The following is a 27,874-nucleotide window of genomic DNA, read 5'->3' as shown; positions in this document are numbered from 1 at the left end:
TTTAAAGATGGCTAAAGACAGTTGGGATTTTTTTTCTGACTTTTTTCTTATAAAAAAAAAAAATCTAAATTATAAATAAATCTTGTGAGGTTTTAAAGTCTGCATCATTCTCCTTAAATATTATTGGTTCTCATGGTATCGTCACTTAATTATAGTCCTACCTTTGATAAGGTGCTTTAATAGCCTTGCCTTGTGAAGAGTTGGTTGTTTATTTCACGTATAATCTTTACTTCCTGTATGGAGCGCTAACTGTTAGATGTCCTCAGTAACCATAACTTAGTCAAAGATCAGGGAGTTCAATCCTCTATTTAAACAGTTTTTACAACTACCTCGATGCTTATAGAATATCCAGCCATCCATTTTCTAACACACTTATCCCGAGGGGGGTCACGAGGGGTGCTGCTGCCTATTTTCAGCAGTAATTGGGAGAGAGGCGGGATACACCCTGGACAGGTCGCCAGTCCATCGCAGGGCAACACAGAGACAAACAGGACAAAACAACCATTCACACACACACACTCACACCTGAGAAGGATTTATAGAATTAACCTGTGGGAGGAAGCCGGACTACCCAGAGAGAACCCATTAATGCTCAGGGGGAACATGCAAACTCCATGAAGAAAGACACCGGGGAATTGAACCCAGAACCTTCTTCCTGCAAGGCAGCAGTGCTCAGATCGATTAATTGATGAAAGCATGAATGCTGCCCTTTAGCAGAAAATCCTGAAAACAGAACACCTACTTGAAGTGCAGACTTAAATCCAACAGATTCCATGGCATACTGCAATGGCAATACCTTTAAAGGACATTCCCAAAATATCCCTCAAAGTTATATCAAGTTTATTCAGATAGAACATTCCATTTTACAGTCATAAGCCAATTGGGCAAAGTGATGTACCCACCAACTTTTGCAAACTGTCATTGACAGATATTACTCTTGCAAAGAAATCAGTTTACAAAGATGTAGATAAAACTTAACTGTTTGTCTGGAACCAAAAACGGTTCTAATTAAAGTTACTGAAAGTACCTTGGAAATAAGAAGTAGTCTGGTTTTGCTTCCTATTTGGTTCCAGTCACCTTTAGCTGATATGAATTTGCCTTTTTTGGGTCTGGTGTGAGAGGTCAAAATTGATCCTCCACGTTAGAGTTAGCCAAAAGGTCGTCTGACAACAGAAGCATCGCATAGACCCTCTTAAAATCATGAATCTGGATGAACTGTGGTTTACTATGCTACTACCTTTTTGTCTGTGCTTGGAAACTGAAGGTACAGTAATCTAATCTTTTCTGCATTTATTGTATGAAAATAATGTTTTTCTTATTCTTGCAACTATTCTATTAAGAACAATAATTTTCAGTGATTTTTACGTAGCTCCAAAATTGTATAATATTTGCTTAATTGCAGAACTTGCACTGGAAACTATTCGTAGAGGCACCAATAATTCCTCTCTCTGCACCACACCCTTGCTGCGTAAAATCACTTGGCTTATATGCAATATCAGAACAAATCGGACCACCATAGAAGACAGCTGTTATCTGCAGTTTGATCCTGAAATGAGCTCTGGAGCTCAATGTGGAGAACGGTTCACTCTGAAGACGGAGAATAGAAGAGTGTTTCTGCTGAAAAATTCAACTCCAGAACACAGTGGGCACTACCTGTGCGAGTGCTCGTATTTTAATATTACCACTGAAGGTACCTGTTGGCTTTTTTTTCTAGCTTCCTTATATAATTTAAAGGAGAATTACGGTTTTTAACACTTTTAGCCCATTTTCTGTAGTGTCCAGGATGAAATCGAATGATCAACACCAAAATTTTGACAATTGGTCCTGTACACAGAGTGAAGCGAAAAGACTACAACTGTGTAAACAGGCCCCATTTCCATTTCCGGTGGCAGGGGAATATTGACTATTCCAACAGAACTCAATGGGATTTACAAAATGCTAAATAAAATACTACAGGAACGTTTTTTCTTTACGAAACTTTTTTTGGAACGTCATTGAACAGCGCTGACGACCCGGTGAGTAGCATATTTTAAAAAAAGAACGTTTAAGGTTGTTTTAAGGACATTATCGGACATGCACTATGGAAGCCATTCTGAAGCAGCCAGGGGGGGATTCTGCATGAGCCAAAAAGCAGAGACAGGACCAATTGTCAAAATTTTGGTGTCGATCATTCGATTTCATCCTGGACACTACAGAAAATGGGCTAAAAGTGTTAAAAACCGGAATTCTCCTTTAACAACTACTGAAGGTCTAAAGTTGTTTAGTTTGGTTTAATTTTTATGCCTATTTAATAAGTAAATACATGATTTCTGCAGAGATGTCAAGTAACAAACTAAAAATACTTCGTTACTGTACTTAAGTACTCTTCTTAGGTATCTATACTTTACTACATTACTTATTTTTCTTCCTACTTCTGACTTCTACTCATTACATTTTCACACAAGTATCTGTACTTTGTATTCCTTACATTTTTAAAGCAAACGTTACATGTTACTCTTGGCTTCGGTTTAATATTTATAAATATTTATTTCACGTCACTTGTGCCATCCAATCCACATCTAGTGAAAACTAGTGTAATTGATGAGTCATATAACGCAGACACTCATTGGTTAGCTAAAGGAAATCATCAAAAGCAAGCAGGTGTTCTTCAAACTGTAAACGTGAATTGTCTATGCCATGCTACGATGTTTGATTCAGAAAAAGATGTTGAGATGTCTGAAAGGTCACAGATGAGAGCGTATCGGGAGATGGAGACGGAGACCAACAAGACCTCTCTCATCCTTGGCACTATCTTAAAGAATTTTTCGAAATAGTCGAAAAATTGAGCTTTCAATTCTTATAGTGGCATCTGGTTGTTTACTTTATACTTTTATACTTTCAGTAGTTTTTGGAGCACGTACTTTTTCAACTTTTGCTTGCAGAGGTCAAAGTTGATACTTCAACTTTTACCAGAGTGTTTTTAAACTGCAGTATCTATACTTCTACTTAAGTAACAAGTGTGTGTATTTTTGACACAACTGGATTTCTGAGATCATCTGATGAACTGAATACTCTCGGTTCCAGTTCATTTTCAACAGCAATTCTTATCAATTTAATGATTTTTTCTCCCCATTGGAGGTGGGTAGAGAACACAAAAATTGCAATCAAGTAAGAGTAGCAATACTTTAAAGGTATATTGGAGGATGTTCTTTTTCCGGGTGGATCATCAAAATAAGTGGTCCTCCTAATTGTCAATCATTATGTTTATGTAAGGCCATTCTATATGCCCATCCCCAATTTCAAAAGAAGATTTGCAATTTTTCCGCTATGTGAGTCTGACATAGTGGAAAAATCGCAAATCTTCTTTTGGAAAGTAAGCTTGTATGACAGATGCTAACAGCAATGTTTGAACAGAGCATGCACGAGGAGAAATCGGCTCTTGCATGCTCTCACACACTCTTAATAGGGGTTCCCTACTAGGAGCGGGTACAGGGTTGTGCATGTGCATTCTTTTTCAAAGTGGAGAAGGCGAGTCTTTTCAAAAATTCGCAAAAATCCTCCAACATTTTTTTATCCTTTAACATTTTTTGACTCAAGTCAAACTGACAAAGAATTCGGTAAAAAGGCTACTTAAGTACTGAGTAAGGGTTGGATAATAACGTCAGATTTAAAGGTAAAGTGGAGGATTTTCTCCTTCCGGGTAGATCATCTAAATAATTGTCAATCATACTGATGATATGTTACGTAAGGCTGCCCTACGTGCTCGTTAGCTATCTTTTTCTGCGCATGCTCATTTCAGACATATATTATGGTGAGCTGCGGATTCAGACTGTCATTCAAACTCACCATTCTCACTGCTGCTCTTTAAAAATTGCAGGGTTGTTAGAGAAAAGGTGTCTAAGAAGTGTATGAGAAGAAAAGAAAGGCCTCAGAAGGACCAGATATATATAAAATGCTTTGCATGGAGAGCTGTCACAGTGGCCCGCACTGATAACAAACATGGCGCAGGCACTGCGCAGTGGAGGAGGAGTTACATGACCAACGGGGAGCAAAAAGCAGTGATCATCTGTCCGAACGGTAAAATAACTGAATTAAAAATAAAGTCCACTACATTGTCCCTGCTCTATATAGTGATTGAGGGATTTAGGGGTTAGGGCGGACGTTTGGACACGGAAAGTTTGTATGAACTATGAGAACAGCAACTTTTAAACAGAGCGTGCGCAAGGAGAAATGGGCTCGGGCATGCTCTGATATTCGTATAATAAGCGTTCCCTCTTGAGAGCGGGTACAGGGTTGCGCATGCGCATTTTTTTAATGTGGAGAGGGCGGGTTTTATAAAAAAAAAAATCCTCCACTACACCTTTAATGTTTATAAATGGTGCTGGAAAACAGACTTTGTGTGCAAGTTCTAGCATTTTAAACACTCAAGTGCCTTAAGAATAAAAGAAGTTGTCATGAATATTAAAGAACAAATTTGTGCAGAGGAAATACTTTTACCAATTTTTTTTTTGCCAACATAAAACCTAAAAAAAACCTAATCCTTACAATGAGAACTGCATATATGTTAGGGGGTAATGTTAATATCTATCGTTCACTGTATGTTTACCTGATTTTAGAAGTGTTCCAAATTACTCACGAAGCACAGACTAGTCAGAGATTTTACTCAAGAAGGAGTAGTGATACTTAACAGGACTATTACTCAAGTAAATGTAAATGTAACTGAGTAAATATAACTAATTTCTACCTACCTCTGCTCCCTATGCATTCTTTTCTCTATCAAATCTTTCAAAACTAGGTTTTAAAGTCATCGGTTCTGTGTAGCCTTTTAGAAATTTAATTTAAACTTAATTTCTGTAAATTATTGGATCATAACTAAACTGTTAATCTTCCATGATATATTCTAAATCCTGTTTAAAGACTCATCAGTCATCTGAGGCATTTTGTTCTATCACCCTCTTGTATTTCAATCCTTTCAATACTCTTTCAATCATGTTTTGAATGATGCTCTACCTTTAATAATCATTTAATAAACATTTAATAATCATGTTCAGATATAATGTTTTCTAAATGTGCTACCAAAAAACGTATCTCTGCCTTCAATGAGATGATCCTTCTATATATCTATGTATTTGTAATGGATTTTGTGTTTGGTTTCATCTATTTTTACAGAGGAAGCCAACTTCTCTCCGCTCACAGTGATCAGTTGTATGATGGCGATTAGTGTGGTAGCTGGAGTAACCATCACAGCTGGAGTGTTATTTGGACTTACCCTTAGAAAAAAACATAACAGGTGATTATCAAGGACTCTTCCAGCAGTAGTTTAATTTGATTTCAATCTGTGCTAGTTGTACCTATCTGTTAAAAAGCCTGAAATAACCATCTAATTATTATATTTGACTAATCTACAGCCAAAAAATAAACCAACATAAAGGCTTCATAGTATTTTGACATTTTTTTTTTTAGTGATTGTTGCATAAATTGTTGTAGGATTAACTTAATTTGAAAACAGGAATCAGTTGTTATATTTTAGGTAATATTTATTGATTTAACTTTCTTCCTTTCTCCTTTTTTCAGATGCCTCAGACAATCTTCAGGACCTAAATTAGATGCAAGTACAATCCAAAGCATCTACATGAAATACTTCTACACTCTTTTTTTAAATAGAAACGTGGAAAATCTAAAAAAAAAAAAAAAAAAAAAAGAAACGCCATGCTGCTAGTACACCTGGACCTTCCCAATAGCACAAAATAAATTAAGAGGATATTAAATTAAATATTTTCATCTCTAAACACGTTTTTTTTAGTTGATCTGAGGACCAAATATCTTTTGATTATCAGGGTTAGCAGAGTTCTGGTCTAGAGATCAGACATGTTTAGTTATATTATAAAAGTGAAAAAGTGCTGTCATGGTTTTGGAAGCTTAAAGGTTTTCACATCACTTCTGACACATTTTAACTATTAGCTTAATGTATTTTATGTGACAGGCTAACCTTAATTAGCTGTCAAGTTAGAAAGTAGTTTGAACAGATCAGATTATCTTCCTCCCAATATTTGCTGTGTTTCCTCCATGTTTCTATTATGGATTGATTTCAACCATTCAACCATCTTAGCAATCTTCCACAAAGCCAAGATTAGTTTTCCTGTCTACAGTTCCGTGCAACATGGACTGTTCAGAGCAATAGTTTTGCTATAGTTACCATAATCCCCTTGGCTATGCTTCTGATATGTAGATGCCTTGAACAACTCTGGATGGGTGGTCATTTCTTGGTTGCTCTGCAGTTGTGCCATTCTCCGATGTACAGGGGAATGTTGACCTGAGCTCTATTTTTTTTTGTATTTTATATACTCTAATAATCCCAGAGGGAAATTACTTCTCTGCATTTAACCCATCCCCTTGGGGAGCAGTGGGCTGCCATTGTGCGGCGCCCGGGGAGCAGTGTGGGGTTAAGGGTCTTGCTCAGGGACCCAGAGTGGCAGTCTGTGGGAGTAGGGGATCAAACTCACAATCTCAGGATTCAAAGCCCTATGGCCTAACCACTAGGCCGCCACTCCCTCTATTAGATGCTTAAAGCATAGGATCATGTTTTAAAAACTGAACATGCCTCAATCAGTACTTTAACGTCCTTCCTGGCCTGCCTGAACATGATGCTGTTCACTGTTCAGTGGTGTTTTCTATCAAACTTCTGAGGCCTTCTTAGAACAGAACATTTAATTACAAAAAGTTAGACTCTATTTAACAAGTTTTTTTTCCCCAATTAAATAGCATTATTATTAGTCTGTTGTATGAAAAACATTAAGTGTTGTTTTAAACTAATAGGGAGACCTTACAAGGGTGTTGACACTTCGGCAACGTGCTGCATGTTTGTCTGCCACTAAAGTATTTAACCAACCAAAAGTCATCTCAGTTAAAGTTAACACCCTTTCCAAGAAGTGATGCACTTTCACACTAGGCGGGATCTGAAAGACAATTACATAGGTGTGAAAAGTGTGTTTGCCCCGTTTTTGTGTTCTAATTTTTTTCCCATGTTTGTCAGATAGAAGTGGCACGAATGTTTCAGAACATTACATTTAATCTGGGCATTTATTTGTTTAGAAACAGCTATTTACCTTCTAACCCCGAAGTAAAACACTTTGCTTCAAATTGAAGCCACCACCCATTTCATGACATGACAATGTTACATCACTTCAAAGTCAGAAATCGCACTAGATTACGACTTGAATTATAGCAGTTAAAAGTAAAAAAAAATAGTACAATTTGCATGACATAGGCCTTTGAGGCTCATCTCATATTTTCCCAGAAGAATTCTTGATGAGCCCCTTGACTTTTGGGGAAATATTCTGTTGACTGATAAAAACATTGTAGGGTACTTTTCCAATTACATCTGGTGTAAAAGTGACAGCATGTTTTAGAAAAAGAACCGGATGCCAACAATGATATATAGTGGTTAGAGTGTGATGTTTTGGTTCTGTTTTGCTGCTTCATGACCTGGGAGACATGCAATGATAAATGGAAATAGAAATTATGCTGTTTATCAAATAATCTTAAAGGAGAATATTGGGTTATTTATTTGTGATCTCAAGTTTAAACCAGTTTGGGTTCTGAAGCAGAAAAGATAAAAAAAAAAACAGCAGCAGCTTTTATCATCTGAAGAGAAACAAAATGAAGAACTTGGGTCTTCATTTTGGCCTATTCAAAGTTTTGACTTGAATCCTATCAAAATGCTATGTCATGATCGTTAAAAGGCCATTTGTGCACAAAATCCCTCCAATGTGGCTGAATTAAAGCGATTCTGCAAAGATGAGTGAGACATACCCCCTCAATGCTGTAAAAGACTCTTTGCATGGTACTGCAAACGCTTGATTGCAATTGTTGCTGCTAAACAGTTATTACATTGTTATTACTATTAGTTATTAGGTTATTGGGTCAATCATATTCAGTTTGGGCTTTTTGTTCCTCCCCTAATAAAAAAAAAAAAAAAAAAAAAAAAAGCTGAATTATAAAACTTTATTGGGTTTTTACCCATATTGTGTTTGTCTGCAATCTAAACTAATAACTCTTTGTTGACATTAGACTAAAAATCTGACATAATCTTTATCTTAATATAAACAGTTCAGGAAAGAGATAAATCTGCAACAAGCTTTTTAAAGTAGTCAACGGATGTTGATGTTGAGGCCAAACAAAGTTTCAGAAGGTCAGTGTTGGCAAACAGGATGTGGGCTGTACAGTGACCCAAATAAGCCCAGGTTTCAGTTTGACTCTGGCTTCCTGATCAGAGTTAGTGTGTCAAATGTTCGTCTGCCCAAAGTTAGGGCTGTAACCCACCAAATCACGCTTCAAAAGGTTCAGATTCTTATCTGATCTTGTTTTTTTAATTTATTAGGTGACATTTATTTTAGCCAACTTTTTTTTACTTTGTTTTTAACAGAATAAACCAGAAGACTCCTACACCAGCCTTCAGCAGCCTGCAGGAGATCTCTACCTGACTGCAGCTCCTGTGAATCATGTCTATGTGGACTCTATGGGGACTTCGTCAGTCGGCAAATATAAAAAGGGTTGTTTGACAAGCGAAGAACAACCAGAGGACATCTATGAAAACATATAAAACCTTTTTATTTTTTAGAACACTCCAGAAATCTGATGATATTGGGACTTTAACATTATCACCCTATTTAAGACACTTTATTTCTGTGCTTCCCACTGTTTTCAATTCAAGGTATTTAATTCAGATTTCCCAAATCTATAATTTTAAGACGACTACTGTAAAAGAAAATCAGAGATTTCCGATGTAAACATTGGGGGATTTGTGATATGAACTATGGCCGATCACTCAGGGCAGCAATAAAAAGGAGAGGCAGAGGTAAAGGAGAGCTACAAAAAGATAAACAGGTCTGTCAGTTAGGGGAACCGGTTTTCTGTTTCTTTATATGGTGCAAATAGGGAGGCTATTTTAAGTGCTATTATATTATCCAGACTTTAGTGCATATTTTACAGCTCTACAGCTTGGATTATTTACTAGATTTTATGGTGGTAGAAGGAGGAGCCTGGCTAGTACCTCCGTCAGAGAGTAAAAATGTACCATTAATAACTTAAGTTATTATCATGTCATCAATTTTATACCAATAAACTGTTTTTAAGTTTCATCTGTAGCATTTTTCCCCAGTTACTAATATTTAAATGTATAATGGAGGCCGTCCTACGTGCTCGTTCCCATTTTCACTTACTGGTGGTAAGTCTGACATAGTGGAAAAATTGAAAATCTTCTTTTGGAAAGTAAGCTTGTATGAGTGATGCATATAGCAACTTTTAAACAGAGCGTGCACGAGGAGACATGGGCTCTTGCACGTGTTTAACAGGTGTTCCTTCTTTGGAGTGGGTATGTGCATCTTTTTCAAAAGTGCAGAGGGTGAACATAGAGGGACAGAAAAAATGAAAAACTATTTAGCTTCATATCATAAAAGACTAAATAAACCACCATCTTTCCAGTGTGGTTATTTAAAGTTAGTGGCTAAAATCAGGTTTAGCCTTATATTATTGGTAAACTATATCTTTTTAAACAGAGACTCACAAATTAACTGAACTTCAGGGTCTGTTGTTGATGATTCTAACACATTCATCTCCATATTGTCATGTTAAGGAATGAGATATGAGAACAGGTAACAAATACGTACAGTATGAAAGGCTTATTGGTAAATGTATACTTTAAGATTTTCTCAGGGGAATGGCTGTGATCCAAGATCTCACTATGGGAACAACCTATCCCTGCCTAACTTGGTGCTAGACTTTCTGACTAACAGATCACAGACTGTCTGAGTCTGCATCAACACCTCCAGTGTTATCCCACTGACCATCGACTCCCCTCAGGGCTGCATCCCGAGCTTCCTGCTGTTCACCCTGATGACCTACAGGTCCGAAAAAGAAAAAAAATCCAGTGAGCGGCAGTTCTGTGGGCGGAAATGCCTTGTTGATGCCAGAGGTCAGAGGAGAATGGCCAGACTGGTTCGAGCTGATAGAAGGGCAACAGTGACTCAAATAACCACCTGTTACAACCACGGTGGGCAGAAGAGCATCTCTGAACGCACAGTACGTCGAACTTTGAGGCAGATGGGCTACAGCAGCAGAAGACCACACCGGGTGCCACTCCTTTCAGCTAAGAACAGGAAACTGAGGCTACAATTTGCACAAGCTCATCGAAATTGGACAATAGAAGATTGGAAAAACGTTGCCTGGTCTGATGAGTCTCGATTTCTGCTGCGACATTCGGATGGTAGGGTCAGAATTTGGCGTCTACAACATGAAAGCATGGATCCATCCTGCCTTGTATCAACGGCTCAGGCTGGTGGTGGTGGTGTCATGGTGTGGGGAATATTTTCTTGGCACTCTTTGGGCCCCTTGGTACCAATTGAGCTGCCATCCATAGTGTCAATAGCAACCACACCCTGAAGTACGCTGATGACACTACAGTTGTGGGCCTCATTCAGGATGTGATTAGGTAGCATACAGGGAGGAGGTGCAACATCTCATGGACTGGTGTCAGCTGAGCAACCAGGAGCACCAGCCCACACATCGCTTCTCATCAAGTTGTGAGTGGCACCAAGTTTATTGGGGTGCACATCACTTCTGACCTCAATTGGTCATTTCACACTACCTCCTTAGTGAGGAGGGCATAGCAGCGCCTGCACTTCCAGCTAAGAAGAACCTTACTCCCCCCTCCCATCCTCTCCACCTCATACAGAGGGACCATCCAGAACCTGCTGAGCAGCTGCATCTCTATCTGGTCTGGAAACTGCAGATGCTCAGAATGAAAGTCTTTGCAGAGGTGGTGAGGATAGTGGAGAAGATCACTGGGACCCCGGTCCCTTCCATCCGAGACACAGCAGACAGTCCGCTGCGTGTACAGTACTCACTGCATCCTCTCCAACCCCACGCACCCCCATCATGGATTGTTTACTCACCTGGCATGTTGCAGGCGGTATCCGATGCAGAACGTCCAGGCTAAGAAACAACTACTTCCCCTTGGCCATCAGACTAATCTCCACCTACACATGGACAAATATCCCCACACCCAACATTGTGTTTCTTTGTGTATTTGATCTTTAATAGTTGACAAGTGAAATAACCTGATGCATTATTTTTCTTTATTTTTTTTTTTAAATCATACACAATATTAATTTGAACCTAACCTACATACAGTTTTTGCTGTACCTGGTAGCCAAGCAACAACATTTCATTGTCAAATTTCTCTATGTGGCGTTGTTCAATGACAATAAAGGGCGTCTAAGTCTAAGTAGATGGTTTTAATGTCTGAAAAAACAAGATTATTTTGGAGGTATTTTGTCTTGAAGGTATAATTTTCAATTAATTAGGTGAATATCTTTCTAAATGTTAAGACATGGTTTTAATATTTGAAAATCCAAGATGGTTTACACTGATTTTGTCAGGAAGTGACATTTTTGTTCTGATGCACAAAACTAAATTAATTTGGTGAAGATATTTCTATCTATAATGAGAAAGAAGAACACTGAGAGCAAAGTCTGTATCACTGGTAGCTGTGGCCCCGGTTCATCTGTATGATTTGGAATCAGTACAGCGAGAGAAAATAAGGAAGATATAAACTATATCCTGTGGCCAAAACTTCATATACATTTTTGCTAATATTGTAATTTTTTAATGCTTGTATTAATTGAAAGTATAACCAAAAGTTTTGTCTTTTGGAGGACCTTACAACTCATGTCTTTTAGTCTGCGGTTTAGCCAATGAGGTAAGACGCAACACTGTTTACATTTACAGCTCAGTACAAAACCAGCAGCAGAAGAAGCACCGCAGCTTATTGTTGAAGCGGTAGATACAATCTGTTGATTATTCTCCTCGTGCCAGTTACATGTTCCTGTGATAAGTTCAAGAACTTGTGACTTAATGTTAGGTAGTTATAAATGCATAATGTGGTTTGTTTTCCTCCTGCGACTTACGCTCTGCTCCTGTGGCAAAGGTAAGATATACAATATATATATATATTAATGTTCTGTCGTCTGTTTTAATGCTGTAAAAGACACAAGCAATGTTCTATTTTTCTCTTTTACATTAAATTGTTATAAATAAATTATTTTAATGATCTCTTTCACATTGGATTGTTAAAGCAGATACTGAAGAGAAGCTGGTGAAAACCATTGGGAGAGAAGCAGATTTCACTCCAGCTTGCAGTAACATCACACAGGATTTGATCTTATATATCACGTGTAGGATCAGGCCAGTAAGGAGCGGGAGAGAAGACTGCATTTTATCATTCCTAAAAAAGAAAGGCTTTAACACGACCCAGGGATGTGATCCCAGGTTCTCACTCATATTAATAAATCGGACAGTGTTTCTGCAGATGTACAATTTACTACCAGAAAATAGTGGAAACTACAGCTGTCATTGTGTACTTCGTGATGGAACATTGAATTTACATCTCAACATCACTGTGGAAGGTAAAGCAGGGTTTTGTTTTCATTTTCCAAGCATTTTAGCAAATATCCTTTTATGCAAGTATGACAATGTAATATATAGTGTACGACGACAGTATACAGTGTTGATTAGATATTTACAGATCTTTTCATCCGTTTTGTTTGCTACGGAGAGTTGAACTAGTCTGGCTAATTTAAGGAAACTTTGAAAAATATATCTTACAGTATTTGTTGACTCTTTTAGACGCTTACACACATTATAATGCTTTTCGACAATTTCTTTAACAATGGGATTTTTAAAGTATTTGTTAACCTCAGATTTTTCATTTATTATACTAAGTTTCACAACAGAAGACCAGTGGAGGTAATTTAGGAGGACAAGCTTTATTGTATGAAAGTCAAGAAGGAAATCTAAAGAAATCAGCCAGAGAATTCTGGACCCTGTCAAGTGTGGTTGTTTGCCACACTTTGCAGATGCCTAAAGGTGGTTATTTATTTAAGCATTATATGGACGTGTAAACCGAGTGAGAATAGACTGAAGAAGGAGACAGGTTCAGAGTCCCTAAGAATGTTAAAAATCTTGTGTATCAAACAAACAATTGAAAAACACCTTGCAAAAATGCTGATTGAATCTGCTGTATCTTTCATTATTGTTACAGAAACAAGTCTGATATGGTCTATAATAATGCTGCCCATGAAAGGAGCCATTCCTAATTTGTTTCCAAATGCTCTCAGAGACAAACACCTTTATTACATTATGGGTTAAAAGTTAAAGTTTGCAAGTCAGACAAACACATCCTCACAATGAATTTATTTCCTGATCCTTCTTATTAAGATATATTACTGCACTTAGAAAAATACTTTGAATTATAGTAAAGGAGCATTATTTGAATCTGTCAGATTGATTGATTTTAGATTTTTTACAGTGGTCATTACAAACCTCAGTTGCATCTCATTGAGGGAAATTGGCTACATCCCTAAACTATCAAGACTTTTGGAACAAAAGCCAAACCATTTGACTCAAGTAATAAGATTTTCAGAGGAAAAATAAAGTATCCAAGTTTCCATTACCTAATTACGCAAGTTGCAATAATGAAAATAAATTTGCAAAATGGAAACACTGCAACTTAAAAATCTCATGTATTTTGATAAAACGGTTGTATGAGTTGATTAGTTGTTTTTTTCCCGATTCATATCAAAATTCTTATATTTCGCAAAACTGCGACAGAAAACTTTTTATCGCATCACACATGATAAAAAGTGATCTGCAGCTGGACCTTACTGCCTCGTAAATACGGCTAAAAAGACCGGCAGTATGTGGAAGAGGATGAGGCCCTGAAGTTTGGGTATATCTCATGCATCTCCCACTGCCATTGGATTCGTTGTACCGCAATTGCGGAACTATATATTTTAAAATTTAGGAGAATATTGACATAGTTTTGGGCACTTTTGTGATGAAAACACAGCTAGTAAGGTTATTATTATTATTAGGTGATTACAAAGTCACATCCTTTATACCCAAGACAAGAGAAATATAAATAATAAGTGAACAAACAGTCTGAATCTTTTTGGTAGTTGGTGGTTGATGTTTACAAGAATCGGTTTGTTGTTACTGGTACCATCTTGCAAACAGCCTCAGCAGAGAACATCTACCCTTCACAAAGTTCATAACCACACTACACACAAAGTTCAGAGGCATAAAACAACCCCTATAGACAGCCCTAACAATTCATAAACATGATCAAACAGTAAAGAAAAATAAGTTTGGAGAAAAGCTTTCCACAACAAACGTAAAGAAGCACATTTACAAAAAAAATAAGCAAATGCTCTGAATTTTAATAAAGTAAGGGAGACATTTACAAAATGTCTCATTCATTATTTTAGCATTAATTACACTGCATTTATTTGGCTAATCCATGTTAATGTGTAAGAGCTTGATTTGATTTTAAGGAAGTGACAAAAGAGGCTTATAACTGTATATCATTAACTGCTTTTATTTTTAAGGGGATGAAACCACCACCAGTTCGACAAAACCACATCTCAACATGGATCTAACTTCTGCAACTGAGGTTCTTTTACTGGTTTTCTTTATTATAACTGGAATCATTCTGGGAGTTTGCTATGGAAGCATTTTCCACCAAAGGTAAGATGCTATGATATTACCAGGAATTTAATTAACTGGAATAAAATGTATATTTGGAGAACACTTTGACTGAGCTGCTTTTTGCATGTTTATATTTCGCTTTTACAAATAAAACATGTATATATTCTTTAAACGAAAACCAAACAGATTAAATTGTGATTATAAAGTGCATGTTTTATGTTTATTTGTTGTCTTTTTTTACTAAAGATCACGACTGAGACCCCCAGACTGGCATAAAGTGAATTCCACAGTACTCTTCAAGGTAAAATGCTGTAAAACCCATATTAGTTGTCTTCTTTTGGATCTTTTACCATGAAAGTATTTCTTGTACTTTTGTTTTTTGACAGGAAGCAGTCGATGTTGAGCTGTCCCACCTTACACAGGAAGAGAAGGGGCTTTATTCTAACGTCAAAATGTTGTTGTTAAAATCGAAGTAATGTGAATGAAAGAGATTTGACAAATTAAGGGAGCCTTTCGCTTCCATCAGGATTTAAAAGTACAAAATCCAAAAGTAATTGTGCTAAACATCTTAAAAGTGTATTTTTATAATTTGGTTTTCTGTTTTTATGTAGATTTTCCTCACATTTGTTGCTCTGGAGTTTACTCTGATTAAAAGATATGGATATGATATTCCTACACAGTTTTTTTTTTTCTTTTAACATTCTTCCTATAGCATGGAATGGTTATACAGCTTTGATGACTATTTAGTAAAAGAAAGTGTAACTGATTTGTTTTTTTTCAGGCATTATTATCTGTTCTTGAAGCCACATTTCACCAAAAATATGATCAATATTTGGTCAAATGTTTCTCAGCAAGTTGCATGTGGAATATACATTTTTAGCCACTAGTTTCTGAAATCAATGCCTGGATGTTTTCTTGGTAGAACCAGACATGTATTAAAAGATGCTGTTTTCCTGTGTGGGTAACAGAACCTGTGTAGTTTTATTCTGCTAAAAAAATAAAAAAATAAAAAATAAAAAAAAAATAAAAAGTTTATTGAGAATTTTTTTGACTGTGATCTGTGCTATCAAAAGAAAAAATGGGAAGGTTTCAGGTCAGATAAGGACATCCTAGTTGTGAAGCACGGATGTGGCAGCATCTGCTGCGGGAATGACTGGTTACCTTTACTAAAATGATGATATCATCAGGAAAAACATAATGTGGAATTATTTAGGCAACTTCAATCATGAAAAGAAAAATGGCCACACCTGGGTCTATTAAATGCACATGACCAAACTAACTGATCTAAAACAGAAGATGGTTAGTTGTATTTAAAAACATTGAAAAAATGTAGCTACTACTTTGACTAATATATTCTTTTTTAAATTTAGATAAACCAATCATGCTTTTATTAGCAATGGTTGCATGTAGCTTCCTTCAAGCTATTAATAAAGTTTCCTTTATCCATTTTCTTCTACCCAGTTTTGTGCATTTATTTTGCATTGACCACTTTTTAAGGTTTACCACGAGAGTAGGCATGGAAAATGTTATGCACTTCCTTTTTTTCGTGGGTCTTCAACTAGATCTTCCTTTTGAGAGAACAAAGGGTTTGTTTCGCTGTGAGGTTTTGACTTCTGCAGCTCAAGTCGAGTGCAAAGGGGTAAGTTCCTCCTCAAGACAGCTCAGCTCAGTGTGTCAGCTGAAGGTTCGCCAGTGCTATGGTGGATGGATGGAAACCTCTATTGGCTCTGCTTCTGTCAAAGGTGGGCAGCTTTTCTCTATCTCATGCTGTTCTGTTCATTTTAGTTATTCTGCGCATTTTAGTTTGATAGAGTAATCTATAACTATTTAACACGTTGTTTTCCTCCTTCATAGGAACGAGCCAGCTGCAGTGTCTCTGTGACTTAATGTTAGGTAGTTACACCAGTATGTGTAAATGCATAATGTGGTTTGTTTTCCTCCTACAACTTACGCTCTGCTCCTTGTGCAAAGGTAAAATATACAACATATATATATAAAATTATAGAAAAGTGTTCTGTTGTCTATTTTAATGCTGTAAAAGAAACAAGCAATGTTCTATTTTTCTCTTTTACATTAAATTGTTATAAATAAATTATTTTAATGATCTCTTTCACATTGGTTTGTTACAGCAGATGCTGTAGAGGAGCTGGTGAAAACCATCGGGAGAGAAACAGATCTCACTCCAGCTTGCAGGAACATCACACAGGATTTGATTGTGTTTGTCACCTGTAGGATCAGGCCAGTAAGGAGCGGGGGAGAAGACTGCATTTTATCATTCCTACAAAAGAAAGGCTTTAATGTGACCCAGGGATGTGATCCCAGGTTCTCACTCATATTAATAAATCAGACAGTGTTTCTGCAGATGAAGAATTTACAACCAGAAAATAGTGGAAACTACAGCTGTAGTTGTGTAGTTCATGGTGGAACATTGAATCTACACCTCAACATCACTGTGGAAGGTAAGGGAGGAATTTGTTTAATCTGAAAAAATCTAAGTGAGGTTTTATCTCTACCATAAGGAATTGCTCTGGCCATACACAGAGAACAAATATATTTTCATGTAAAAATATTCCTTCCCCATCTTTTTTTTTTTTAGTCAGCACCATATCATAATCCACATGGCACATCACTCTTTATTTACAGTACTATCACCAAAAAAGACACCAAAGCTGTGATTAAAGGGTTTATAAAACAAGAACATGTAATGGGTCCAGTCCAGACCTAAGAGAAATTTCGAATCAAGATTTTTGTCACTGTTAAAAATACAGGCTATGCAGTCTGAGAGTAAGTTTCAGCTACTTAGCATAAACTTTCAGACTTCAGAGATAGAACACTTGTAGAGATGTACCCAAAGAAGTTACAGCTGAAATAGCAATAAGGTGGTTCTACAAGGTTTTACCTCACAGGGATCGAATACAAACTTAAATGAATGGTTTTTTTTATAACAATGTAGTGTTTTCCTTTTGCTTTACAATATTGCACAGCTTCATATCACTTATAATCTCTATGAAGTCCATTTAAAGTTTTTCTTTAAACTGAACACTGGAAAAAGTTAAACTAATTAGTTATCTAATGCATTGTATAATAAACTGGTATCCAGACAGTTGAGATGTTCTAATACCTTGTCTTACTTTTTTAGATAATGTAAACAACACGAATTCTACAGTGACATCAACTGTTCATACAGATGTATTCTATGTAATTGGAGCAGTTGTGCTGTTTGTCATTCTACTGGGAGCCATCACTGGATTTATCTGCAGGAAGAAATGTAACAGGTAGGAAATTAGCATGCTTCTGATTAAATGTGCAATCAAAATCAAAGTGTTATTGAATATTACGCATTCATGATATACATAGGCGCAGCAGTTTCAATACCTTATCAGATTACAACCTCAAAAAAATACTAGAAAGACATGGGGATGGGGCAGGTGTTAGTGGGTAATACAGCAATTTCTATGACTGTGTCAGCCTGAGTTTAAAGCTTTCCCAAACTCTGGTGTTGCTTTGTTCAATATTAATTAATATAATTTATTTGACAATAGACTTCAATTATTGTCCTATAAGTACTACTGACCCCAACAAAAACCTTTAAGCATGGGCTCATTATCATGATCCACATTGTGGATCATAAGGAGGATGTACTGTATATGATTATCCTCCTCATTACCAGCCAAGGAAATCCATGTGAGGTAATCTAAGATTAGGTTCTACACTTTGGATAAAAATCAACATCAACAACTTGATCTCCAGTTCCTTTGATCTCCCTTAGAACCATAATGGCTTTCATTCATCACTGGGCCTTGCCGTACCCCCTAGTAAAATAATACTTTCGTGTTTCCACATTTCTATATGTGACTGCAAGGCTTCATTGCTATTTTTTGTTGGCTTTGCTTTTTTACTTGCTGCCTCTTAATTTATTTCTAGAAACTAGAAACACCATATTTCCCTTAATTACTTCATGAAACTTTAAGGCACACCGCTGACTTTGTGACCTAAAGAGTTGACGCATATGAGTTATTTAAAATCCTCAGGTCAATATGCAGCACTTGACACAATCAATGCTATGAGCGGTGCTCCCCTCTTGAAATACCGCCAATGTAAGGCAGTATTTAATAATGGAAGAACTTATCGCTTTAAGGCCACAGGCTCTTATATAGTCATGGAGCTAAGGCTTTTGCTCTTCTATTGTTCCGCCTACTGGACTACTGGTCATGGCTGAGTCAAGGAAAAAGTTTAAACCTTCTCGGGCTAAAAAAAAAAAAGAAAACATGAAATAGATTGTGTGCGAAGAAAAGCAAGAGACGATCTTGGAAAGGAGTTTGTTCGTTGGAGCAGGCCGAAAGAAGAAGCCGGATTTAAAACCAATTCTCTTTTCTCAACCTTATTATTAGACTGGTAAGTTAACACTTTGTTCCTAGTATACAGTCATTTATCTTTGTAATTATCTTATTATCGATGTTTAGTAGAAACAAAATATGGGCAGCTATAGGTCTTGTGCCCCTAGTGGCCAACAATTACACGGTTGTAGGAGATGGAAATTCAAGAAGAATAAATCTGCTGTCATACCATTTCTTCCAAAAGACAATTGAAGCATTCCCCCTTCTAACCTCGCCCCCTTATCTTGTATTAGTAAACCATTATCACAAATATCGGGGTAAGAACACCCCTCTCTCTAAAAGCTTAATAGTGTGTAATCACCATGCAAAAATGTGTTTCTTTTTTTTTCAGCAGGGAAAAAGCATAGACTGGTTCTTGTACAGGATGTGTCTGGCATTTACACTGACTAAAGGCTGTTCAAGATAGGAATTACGATAGCTAAATGCCAGATCCATTTTCTAGTATGTAATAGTGCTGACTAAACAGCCTCTACTTATATAGTGCTTTTTCAAATCAGGGGACACCGGAGGGTTCTACACAACATTAATTTATTGACCCATTAATTCATGCACACACTGATGGTGGCAGGCTACATAGTCACAGCTTCTCTGGGACTCACTGACAGAGTGACACTGGCCCTCTCAACATTATCATTAGAAAATGCGGGTGAAATGTCTTGCCGAAAAACATGATGAATATGAAAGCCGAAGCTCAAAACAGCGACCCTCTGATTGCAGGGTAAACTCTCGCAACCAACAACACTGTTGCCCCCAGACTACTCACTCCAGTCATTTCTTAACTTCCTGATTTACATAAATTCAGGAAATTAATTTAACACTGGTTTGTTATTGTGTCTCAGCTATTTTGATTTGATCTAGTTGGAATTATTACAATTTTCCCACCTCACAAATGGGTCCTTTAGCATTTTACGGATTTGAAAGTAGAATATAGATGTTTTTTTCTTTTCCATGTCCGAAGCTGTTAAAGATTTCGCTTTTGCACACAAAGAAAATACACCTTTCATTAGTAAAATTTAAATCTCTTAAACTTTTAAACTTTCAACCGAATGTTCCCTGTTGACAAGTTAGCTTGTTAAAGAGCTTCTACAGCAAAAAAATAGACTATAATGATTACACCAATGGTCTAGAAAAGGGTCTCGAATTGTTTTTATTTTGGTCTTGACACCATATCCCTTTTGGTACTATTGTCACACGTACTGCTTATGTGTTTGTGTACCTCTCTGTTTCTGGTGTGTTTCTTATGTTTGTTTCTACTGTAACACACATTTTTCAGTCTTGTTTTTTAAACATATATACCATTTTTTTAATAAATAATTAGGGTGTAACAACAATGTATGATCTACCAATATGTTATTTTACCAATTTGTAAATGGCGTATTAATCTTTTATATAATAAACATCTACAGTAAATATATTGGTATGCCTTTTAACTTTAAAATGTTTTTATTCTCTAATTTCCCCAACTTTGGGAATGTTGGCATTTTATAGGTTATCTGCTAACTCACGTAGACTCTACAATGCAAATGAAGTTAACCAGATCATAGAAGTTTGAGGCGATGTATGATGAATGTACTGTCATATCTGGTTTACTTTGACACATGGCACACATCTAAATTACAGCAAAGCAAACACCCTTTCCCCTCATTGTCAGCTGTATGCCAGGTATTGAGTGGAAAGTTTCACCAAACCACAGCAGCAAAAACAAAAAATGCCCTGGGTATTTATTTACTCATACAGTATAAAGAAAAGACACAGTCTTTATCTACATTTACATCCAAGCTTGTATGAAAGTCAATATTTTCACTGATCTATACTATGAAAGAAAAAGACATTTAATTTTGACACTTAGTGATAATTTCCCTCTGTTTTTGTTCTAGACGTAGAAGACGTGAAGTGACCATAACTGTTCAGCCAAACACGGTATTGTACACGGTAAAACTATGTATTTAAGACACTTACACCCACCACTTATTTCACTGATGAAACATTTATTTTTGTTTTGTTCAATTTCTTGCAGGAAGTTGAGGACATTGACCCGTACAGGATCTTCAAAGAAAATGAGCTTTATTTAACTTCCGTTATACACACCAGCACATCCACACGTAGTCTGATTGGCATCGGAATGGATAATCCAAGTCCAGTGACTACTTTGTAGAAAAGTTATGTTCTAATGAACTTAATATCAGTGTATTTTTTCTTTAAAAGTTATTTGTAAATATGTATTTAATTTTTTCTGTATTAAAGTAAAGCGTTACTAGAATAACACTTTAAAAACAACTCAGAGCTTTGTCCTACTTTGACCTCACACTACTCTTGAACTGATATAATCTTATTTGGTATAACTGGTTAAATTTTGGGGAGAGGTAACTTAGGTTTTTTTTGGGTAATTTGAATATCGACCACTCCCTCAGGCATCAGGTCTATGCGAGATCTAAGGCTGACCAGCAGATTCTAAACATGTTCTTACTTCCTGTATGAACTTCCTGTTCTTAGCCACATAGACCACATGGCCCTCTCGCCTGCTTATGTGAAACTGGAGGTGCAACCTGTTCACACTTACGTTGGAGTGTGCAGCAGATTTTGTTGACGAAGACTACCCTGCAAACACATGCCGTGCATGAATGCATTAACTCAAGGTCCCTATTCTGACTTAACAGACTCCTGTTTTTGTCCGTGTATTGTTCCCATAAAAAAATTATATATTATTTTAACCTTCTCATCTTCTCATAGGCAACCTTTTTCATCATTCTGCAGTATTTGTTAGGTCAACTTCTAATGTTATGATCTCTCTTATGCTGCCATCAATGCCTTTGTTTATAGATATTGGAGCTTGGCCTGTTTTTTCATTGTAGTCCTGTTTCTCTGACTGTGACCAATTTTATGTGCTATCTTCATCCTCTGACATGGGAGCTTGCTCTGAGCTCATCACAGCCTGGCTGTGTGTTTCCTGGACGTGGCCGCTTGTGGAGCTGGTTGACAGTTGCCTTTTGTATCTGCTTGTTTTTCTATGTCTGCTTCTGTCTCCTTGAACCCCATTCAGCGTCTGCAGATGGCCGCTCACACTTAGCCTGGTTCTGCTGGAGGTTGCTTCCTGTTAAAAGGGAGTTTTCCTCTCCACGGTCGCTATAAGCATGCTTGGGGTTAGGAATTGCCTTTGAGTCAATGAGTGGATTCAATCAGCTAGTTTTCCTTGGATAGAAAACTTTGAATCAATTTGACTGTATGATCTGGTTGAATTGTCGCTGTAAAGTGCATTGAGATGAATTGTTGTGAATTGGCGCTATATAAATAAACTGAATTGGATTGAATTAACTTTTGAACATCATCTGTCTTATAGAATCAGCAGTGACAGTGGATAATTTCTGTAAATGATTGATGTTGTCTAACTTGAGGTGCCATAGTTAAAAAATTCACAATAAGAAGTCCTCTTAACTAACAGATCAGATTACCCTACAGTCCCAATGTTGCAATCTATTGTAATCTATTATGCAATTAAATGGTGGTATAACTTATCATTTTATCAAGTAACTTTGTGTGTTCCATGAACACATATCCAATTGGATGTGTATTAGGAAAACAATTGAAAGTGCGACTAAAGGTCAAGTCACGGCCATCCGGTTTACTCTGCACACATATGGGAAAAAATGCAACAACTTTTAGTCAAATCTAAGAATGTACTAACAAAAAATATTCAACTGCAAGTCAAACATGTTTCCGTTGAAACTCTAGCTTAAATTTGTAAAACTACACAAAACTACTACAATATGTACACAAAGAAAAGAAATGAAAATGGTTGAAAAACAATCAATAAACAGACACTACAGTATCTGAGTTAAGGATGCATTTAATGCTGGACGATCAACATTGTTCTTAAGGAGTTTGAAGTTGGGGCAAATCAGCTTTAAAATAAGTTGCCAATCTAATTTAGCTGTTTTGTTGCATTAATGTCTACAAATACCAGGATTAAACATTTACATAATGTTTAACTTGTGTTTTTTGTAAGCCCGCCTGGATTTAGAATGCAGGAGATATACAATATATAAACTTTTAAAGCACTGCTTCTAACAGAAATGGCTTTCTCAAAAGCCGAGGGCAATATTTATACACTCTACTGTAGCTCCGTCAAGGGGACAGAGTAACCACTTTGGAAAGCCCCCTAGTTTGGTTACTGCACTTAGATGTTGTTTCTAAGTGCAGCAGCACCATCTTTTGGATATTATCTAAAGTACTGGGAGCATAAACTTGAATGTATTTAACTCTTCTGCATTTGGAGCTTAACTGTTTTGATTATTGAACCACAATGAATGATAACCTTTCTACAGAGACAGCAGGTGTTAACTCAGTGGCTTACATTGTTTCTGTGATCTGTTCTTTCAAAGAAAAATGTTTTATATTTAGGGAGAATTTCACCTCCTCTTGTGTTATTTTGAGAGAAGAGAGTTTTTGGTTTGGTTAGCCCACAGCCTTTTACTGCTTCTGCCATGTTTTGCAAGCATTTTTTGTTGGTAAAGGTAATTTAAATAATTTCCTTTACATTGCATGTAAGTTTTTTTTTAATCTAAAACCATCAGTTTTAGTTCAAATTAAATACAATGTAATTATTTTTCACTCAAGTTTTCCCCTCATATGCAGGGACCATAATTTCCCTTTTTGAAGTAATACTGGTTAATAAGATCAGAGCGAATTTTAAAGAGTGACCATAGTCCTATTTTCTTCCTCTTTACTGCAAGAAAACAATCATCTTAAATGTCTGTTTTGGTCTTTAACTGCGTCTTATAAATAGATAAGTATTTTATCATTTAGTTTCTGTAAAATCTTTCAATTAAACTGTCTCCAGATGATTACGTTTTAATAAACTAACCAGGAGTTCCTTTCATATTTGAAGCACCTGTTTAACGTCTGAAGCATCTGGATCATCTTTACCCGGATTTGCCGCCACTACAGTGAGTAATTTCTTTGTCATTAACCACTTTGCACAACAGTAGAATTTCTGCCACCTGATTGCTGCAGAGAATATGAAGATTTTTTGTGGTAATCTATGTGCATAAAATAAAACATAAGCAAAAGTGTCTTTACACAACAGTTGTCTAAGGTCTATGTGTACTTTGCAGTTCCTTAAAGTAATAAAAAAAATAAAAAATCAATCCCTGGAATTGAATAAGGCCAAACATACTGAGCAACTTTACCATAAACCACAAATAAAACCTTCTCTTCTGTATCATTAACAAGCTATAAACCCCTTTCTGTTGCTAAGTTAACGTTCGCTAACTCTGTAGGAAGGTTAATATTGTTTTTGGTTCAATACATATAACAGCTCAAAGAGCAGAAACGTTAAGCCAGACATACACTGTACAATATTTCCAATCGTTGCACGCAGCTACAGCTCAAACTGTACGACGAAACTGCAAGGTTTAATAGTTCAAAGCTCACAATGTTTGTTCTTACACTGTAAGGCCCGACGCTCTGATGCAATCTACCTGCTCACACTGCATATCCAAAAACCACATGTCGGACTGAGCACTGATAGATGTCGCTGATCAGACTCATCAATCTGGAAGAAGAAGATGAAGAACTCCTTTGTTCTTTCAAACATTTTTGATTTTCTCCTGACCTTATGATTTCTGATCGGGAGGTTGTCGTGAGAGTCTTATAGCCCCTCATTACCCCCTGTATATTACACAACACATGAGGCACAATGAGGCAGAAACTCTGCCTGAACATAAAAAATTCTCGCACGACTGGAAAATCATCCCAAACAGGGCAAAAAAATCGTACAGTGTATGCCCGGCTTTAAATAATCCCTTTATGCAGCAGCTATTCTAGAAAGTACCCAAAAGATGGCACTATTGCGCTTAGAGAACATATAGGTGCAGCAACAAGACTAGATCTTAATGTGCCTTATTGTGATTAAGGATCTTAACTGTTGGTTTACATAGTCACTTACAACGTATTTAACAAAAAATAATTAATCTTAACTGTTGCCTTTTACTATATATTTCCTTCCAGCAAAGAGACAAAAAATATTTCTCGTTCTTCTTGCTTAGGATGAAGAGAACTCATATGAATTGTACAGGGGTCTTCAACGGCCAACAAGTGATCACTACCAAACGATATCAACTGTTCACCATCTCAAGAAAACCAAACAACCTCCACTACCAATAGAATAACTGTCAACCAAGATACAGTATATTTGGAATTGTGAAAACTATGAAAATCTTTTAACTAAAAACATGTCAAGATAAACACAGTTTTTAAGAGCATTATTCTTTATTTTGTTCTTATGTTTGGTAAGAAGGATACACTGGAATAAAACTTGTTAAGACTTGTTTACAGGGACACCTTTCCAGTTGTCACTTTTTAATTATGAACTGTAAAAGTGCTGAAAGCCTAAGTACTTTTTCGAATTCTAATTTAAATTCTAATTTAAAAAAACATTTGTTTAGAGCTGCCTTTGACTTTTGAAGTTAAACTGTTAACTGAGGTATTGCTAGTTTAACATTGTGGTCCAATTGTTTTATTTGTCTTACACATGTTTTTTTATTGTTATTTGCTTTCATTTAGCTTTTATTTTTCTTCTATTTTGTTATCTAATTTATGTGAAGCAATTAATTGCCCATGTACTGAATTTTGCCATACAAAGAAACTTGCCTTGTCTTTGAATAAACTTTCACCTTATAAATGTTTTTTTTAGTTTTTCTTTGTTCTTAAACTGCTACATAAAAAAATGGATAAATTGGCATCTTAACTTTTTTTCTCTCGATCAAACAGTCTAAAATTAAAGGACCTGCCCTCTTTCAGTCAGAATTTGTGTTGTGTATTTGTATCTTGTCTCTTGGCTTTTCTCATATCTAATTTTAGTCCGATAAACATTACTTTTCACTGTGTATGCAAAAAAAGTTATATACTGCTGCAAACATTTCAGAGTGTGGTTAAAAATGCAGATTTTATAACATTTTGTCTCATTTGACTGGTAAATTAAACTTCTATCCTATCTCCAACAGTAAGACAAAAAACAATTACAAAACAGAATTAAATAAAGCCAAGTAACCTGAGAAGTATCTGTGATTTATGTTAAACCCAAGATGTTTGAAAGGGGTCATAGAATGATTATATAGGGTATTTGCTGCTGGTCCTTAAGGTCTTTGAATAGGGTGTGTAACATTGGTTGGCATGAAAATGGCATATTTGCTGTTCTATGAGCCCTAATGCAAGCCTGGTTAAAAGCCCTAGAATGAAACGACAGGTTTCCTTCCTTTTATGATATGCTCATGAATATTTAGATGAGCTGTGCTCTGATTGGTTTGTTTACAGTGAGCAAAGCTTCTGAGCAAAGACGCATCATAGCAAAAAGCACTCACTCACTGAAACATCAAGTTGTAGAAATGGTAGGGTGACCAGACGTCCTGTTTTTCCCGGTCATGTCCTAATTTTCATACCAAAAAAAATGTCTGGGGGGAATTTCAAAATCTTCCAGGATTTTGGTCAAATACAGTGCAGCACGGAGTCGAAAACAGGGAGCCAGCGGGGGACGACTTGGTGACTGTAGCCTGGACAATAGCAGCCCTGTGCATCCCCCTGCCTGCCTCACCAGGCATATCGTCACCGGGTCGGGTTCGGGCGCCCCGTCCCCCGCTAGGGCCACCATTGATATGCTAGCATTGCTATCAACAGCTTAGCGACAAAATATTACTTACAGCTTGCGGTTGTGATGGCCTTACGGTCGGAACAGCTGGTCTGTATATCAATTTCAGGGTGAGACCAAAATACAGGCCAGAATCAAATAAGGCAAAATCCCTGAATTGACGTCAATTCTGCACTTCATTTGAATTCATTTGTTTTATGGTGTAAGTTTATAATTGTGAGATTTACAGAGAAAGGAGGTGCCGATGGGGTTTGAACTTCTCTGTACGTCCATTTCACCCACTGAACTATCATTATTCATCTCTGACAATGTAAGCTTGGTTTTGCATTCTATGACCCCTTTAACATGAACCACTATCAGAACCTTCCCTTTAGTAATCATTTGTTAAGCAGCTTTAACAGCTGTTTAATGTTTCCTTTTAGCAGAAAGACCAAACATTTTTTTCTTAGTGTGAAGAGAACTGATGAATTGTACATTACTTTAATGATTCTGCCCTTTCTGGACTTTTTAGTTCCCTTCCTCCCTAGAGTCTCCTAGTTTATGGTTTCTGAGTTTTTTGTTGATCATTTCTGGTTTATGGCTTCTGTAATTTTCATTCTTCATGCATTTTTTCAAGAAATCATATCTTTCTCTTCAGCTCTGTGTTTGGATCTTCAAAAAGTAAATGAAAAACCTAAAAAATAAGAGGAATGTGATGCTTCACTGCTTTAGCAGGTGGATGACGGACGATATCACACCTTGAAATGGTTTGTCATGCTTTGTTATGAGCAGCTTACAGTAAACCACCCCTTAACCACAAATATACATTAATGGACTTGTTCATCGGAACATCTTTCTCACTTAACATATATACATATCTGATGACCCCATTGCAAACATGACATTTACATCTTCAATCTTACCAACCCACTATAGTTGAAAAACACAAGAAGGGAAGTCCTTTAGTGTGACCTAAAAGCAGAGCCAACTAGACTTCTTATCAGTTTTTTGTTACTTAGTTTTTTCTTTCTTATGTTTTTCAACACCTATCCAGAAGTCATTCTCCTTTCTGGGGGCTAACACTAAAGTAATCTTTGCCATTAAACACATGGAGCTCAATTCTACTAGATGGATTCCAAGTCAAATTCCAGTCAATGGCCCCTCTGTTGTTCTAATGGTAAATGGAATCTGTTGTTTGGTGAATCTGAATCTTAAGGAGTCTGCGTATATTCTTTTGGAACAAGTTTCAAAACAGGATTATATATGATGCCTAGTTTCCTTTCCTTGCCCCAACTTGATTTTCCTTCTTTGATCTCTGCTGCTCTTATGTTTA

The 27,874-nt window shown here is 36.6% G+C and overlaps 3 protein-coding genes across 3 annotated transcripts; all 3 read left to right on the top strand.

Moving 5' to 3' along the window:
• Nucleotides 1–1,153: 1,153 nt before the first annotated feature.
• LOC119792305 lies at nucleotides 1,154–8,594 on the top strand. The gene is made up of 5 exons (XM_038298890.1): nucleotides 1,154–1,264; nucleotides 1,403–1,690; nucleotides 5,149–5,269; nucleotides 5,554–5,587; nucleotides 8,405–8,594. The coding sequence occupies exons 1-5, from the start codon at nucleotides 1,201–1,203 to the stop codon at nucleotides 8,579–8,581; spliced, it is 684 nt and encodes a 227-aa protein (XP_038154818.1). The 5' UTR covers nucleotides 1,154–1,200; the 3' UTR covers nucleotides 8,582–8,594.
• Nucleotides 8,595–11,809: 3,215 nt separating this feature from the next.
• Nucleotides 11,810–15,446, top strand: LOC119792304. The gene is made up of 5 exons (XM_038298888.1): nucleotides 11,810–11,965; nucleotides 12,114–12,443; nucleotides 14,424–14,562; nucleotides 14,770–14,824; nucleotides 14,910–15,446. Exons 1-5 carry the CDS (start codon nucleotides 11,893–11,895, stop codon nucleotides 14,997–14,999), a joined length of 687 nt encoding a protein of 228 aa, XP_038154816.1. The 5' UTR covers nucleotides 11,810–11,892; the 3' UTR covers nucleotides 15,000–15,446.
• A 593-nt stretch (nucleotides 15,447–16,039) lies between these two features.
• On the top strand, nucleotides 16,040–21,815 carry LOC119792326. The gene is made up of 6 exons (XM_038298923.1): nucleotides 16,040–16,265; nucleotides 16,378–16,494; nucleotides 16,653–16,982; nucleotides 17,663–17,798; nucleotides 20,798–20,852; nucleotides 20,938–21,815. Exons 1-6 carry the CDS (start codon nucleotides 16,040–16,042, stop codon nucleotides 21,073–21,075), a joined length of 1,002 nt encoding a protein of 333 aa, XP_038154851.1. The 3' UTR covers nucleotides 21,076–21,815.
• The last annotated feature ends 6,059 nt before the right edge of the window (nucleotides 21,816–27,874 follow it).

This window comes from Cyprinodon tularosa, unplaced genomic scaffold (assembly GCF_016077235.1).
Source record: "Cyprinodon tularosa strain WSP-4 unplaced genomic scaffold, ASM1607723v1 ctg417, whole genome shotgun sequence".
Lineage (NCBI taxonomy): Eukaryota > Metazoa > Chordata > Actinopteri > Cyprinodontiformes > Cyprinodontidae > Cyprinodon > Cyprinodon tularosa.
The sequence above is the reverse complement of the archived record's forward strand: the minus strand, read 5'-3'. Positions and strand labels throughout refer to the sequence as shown.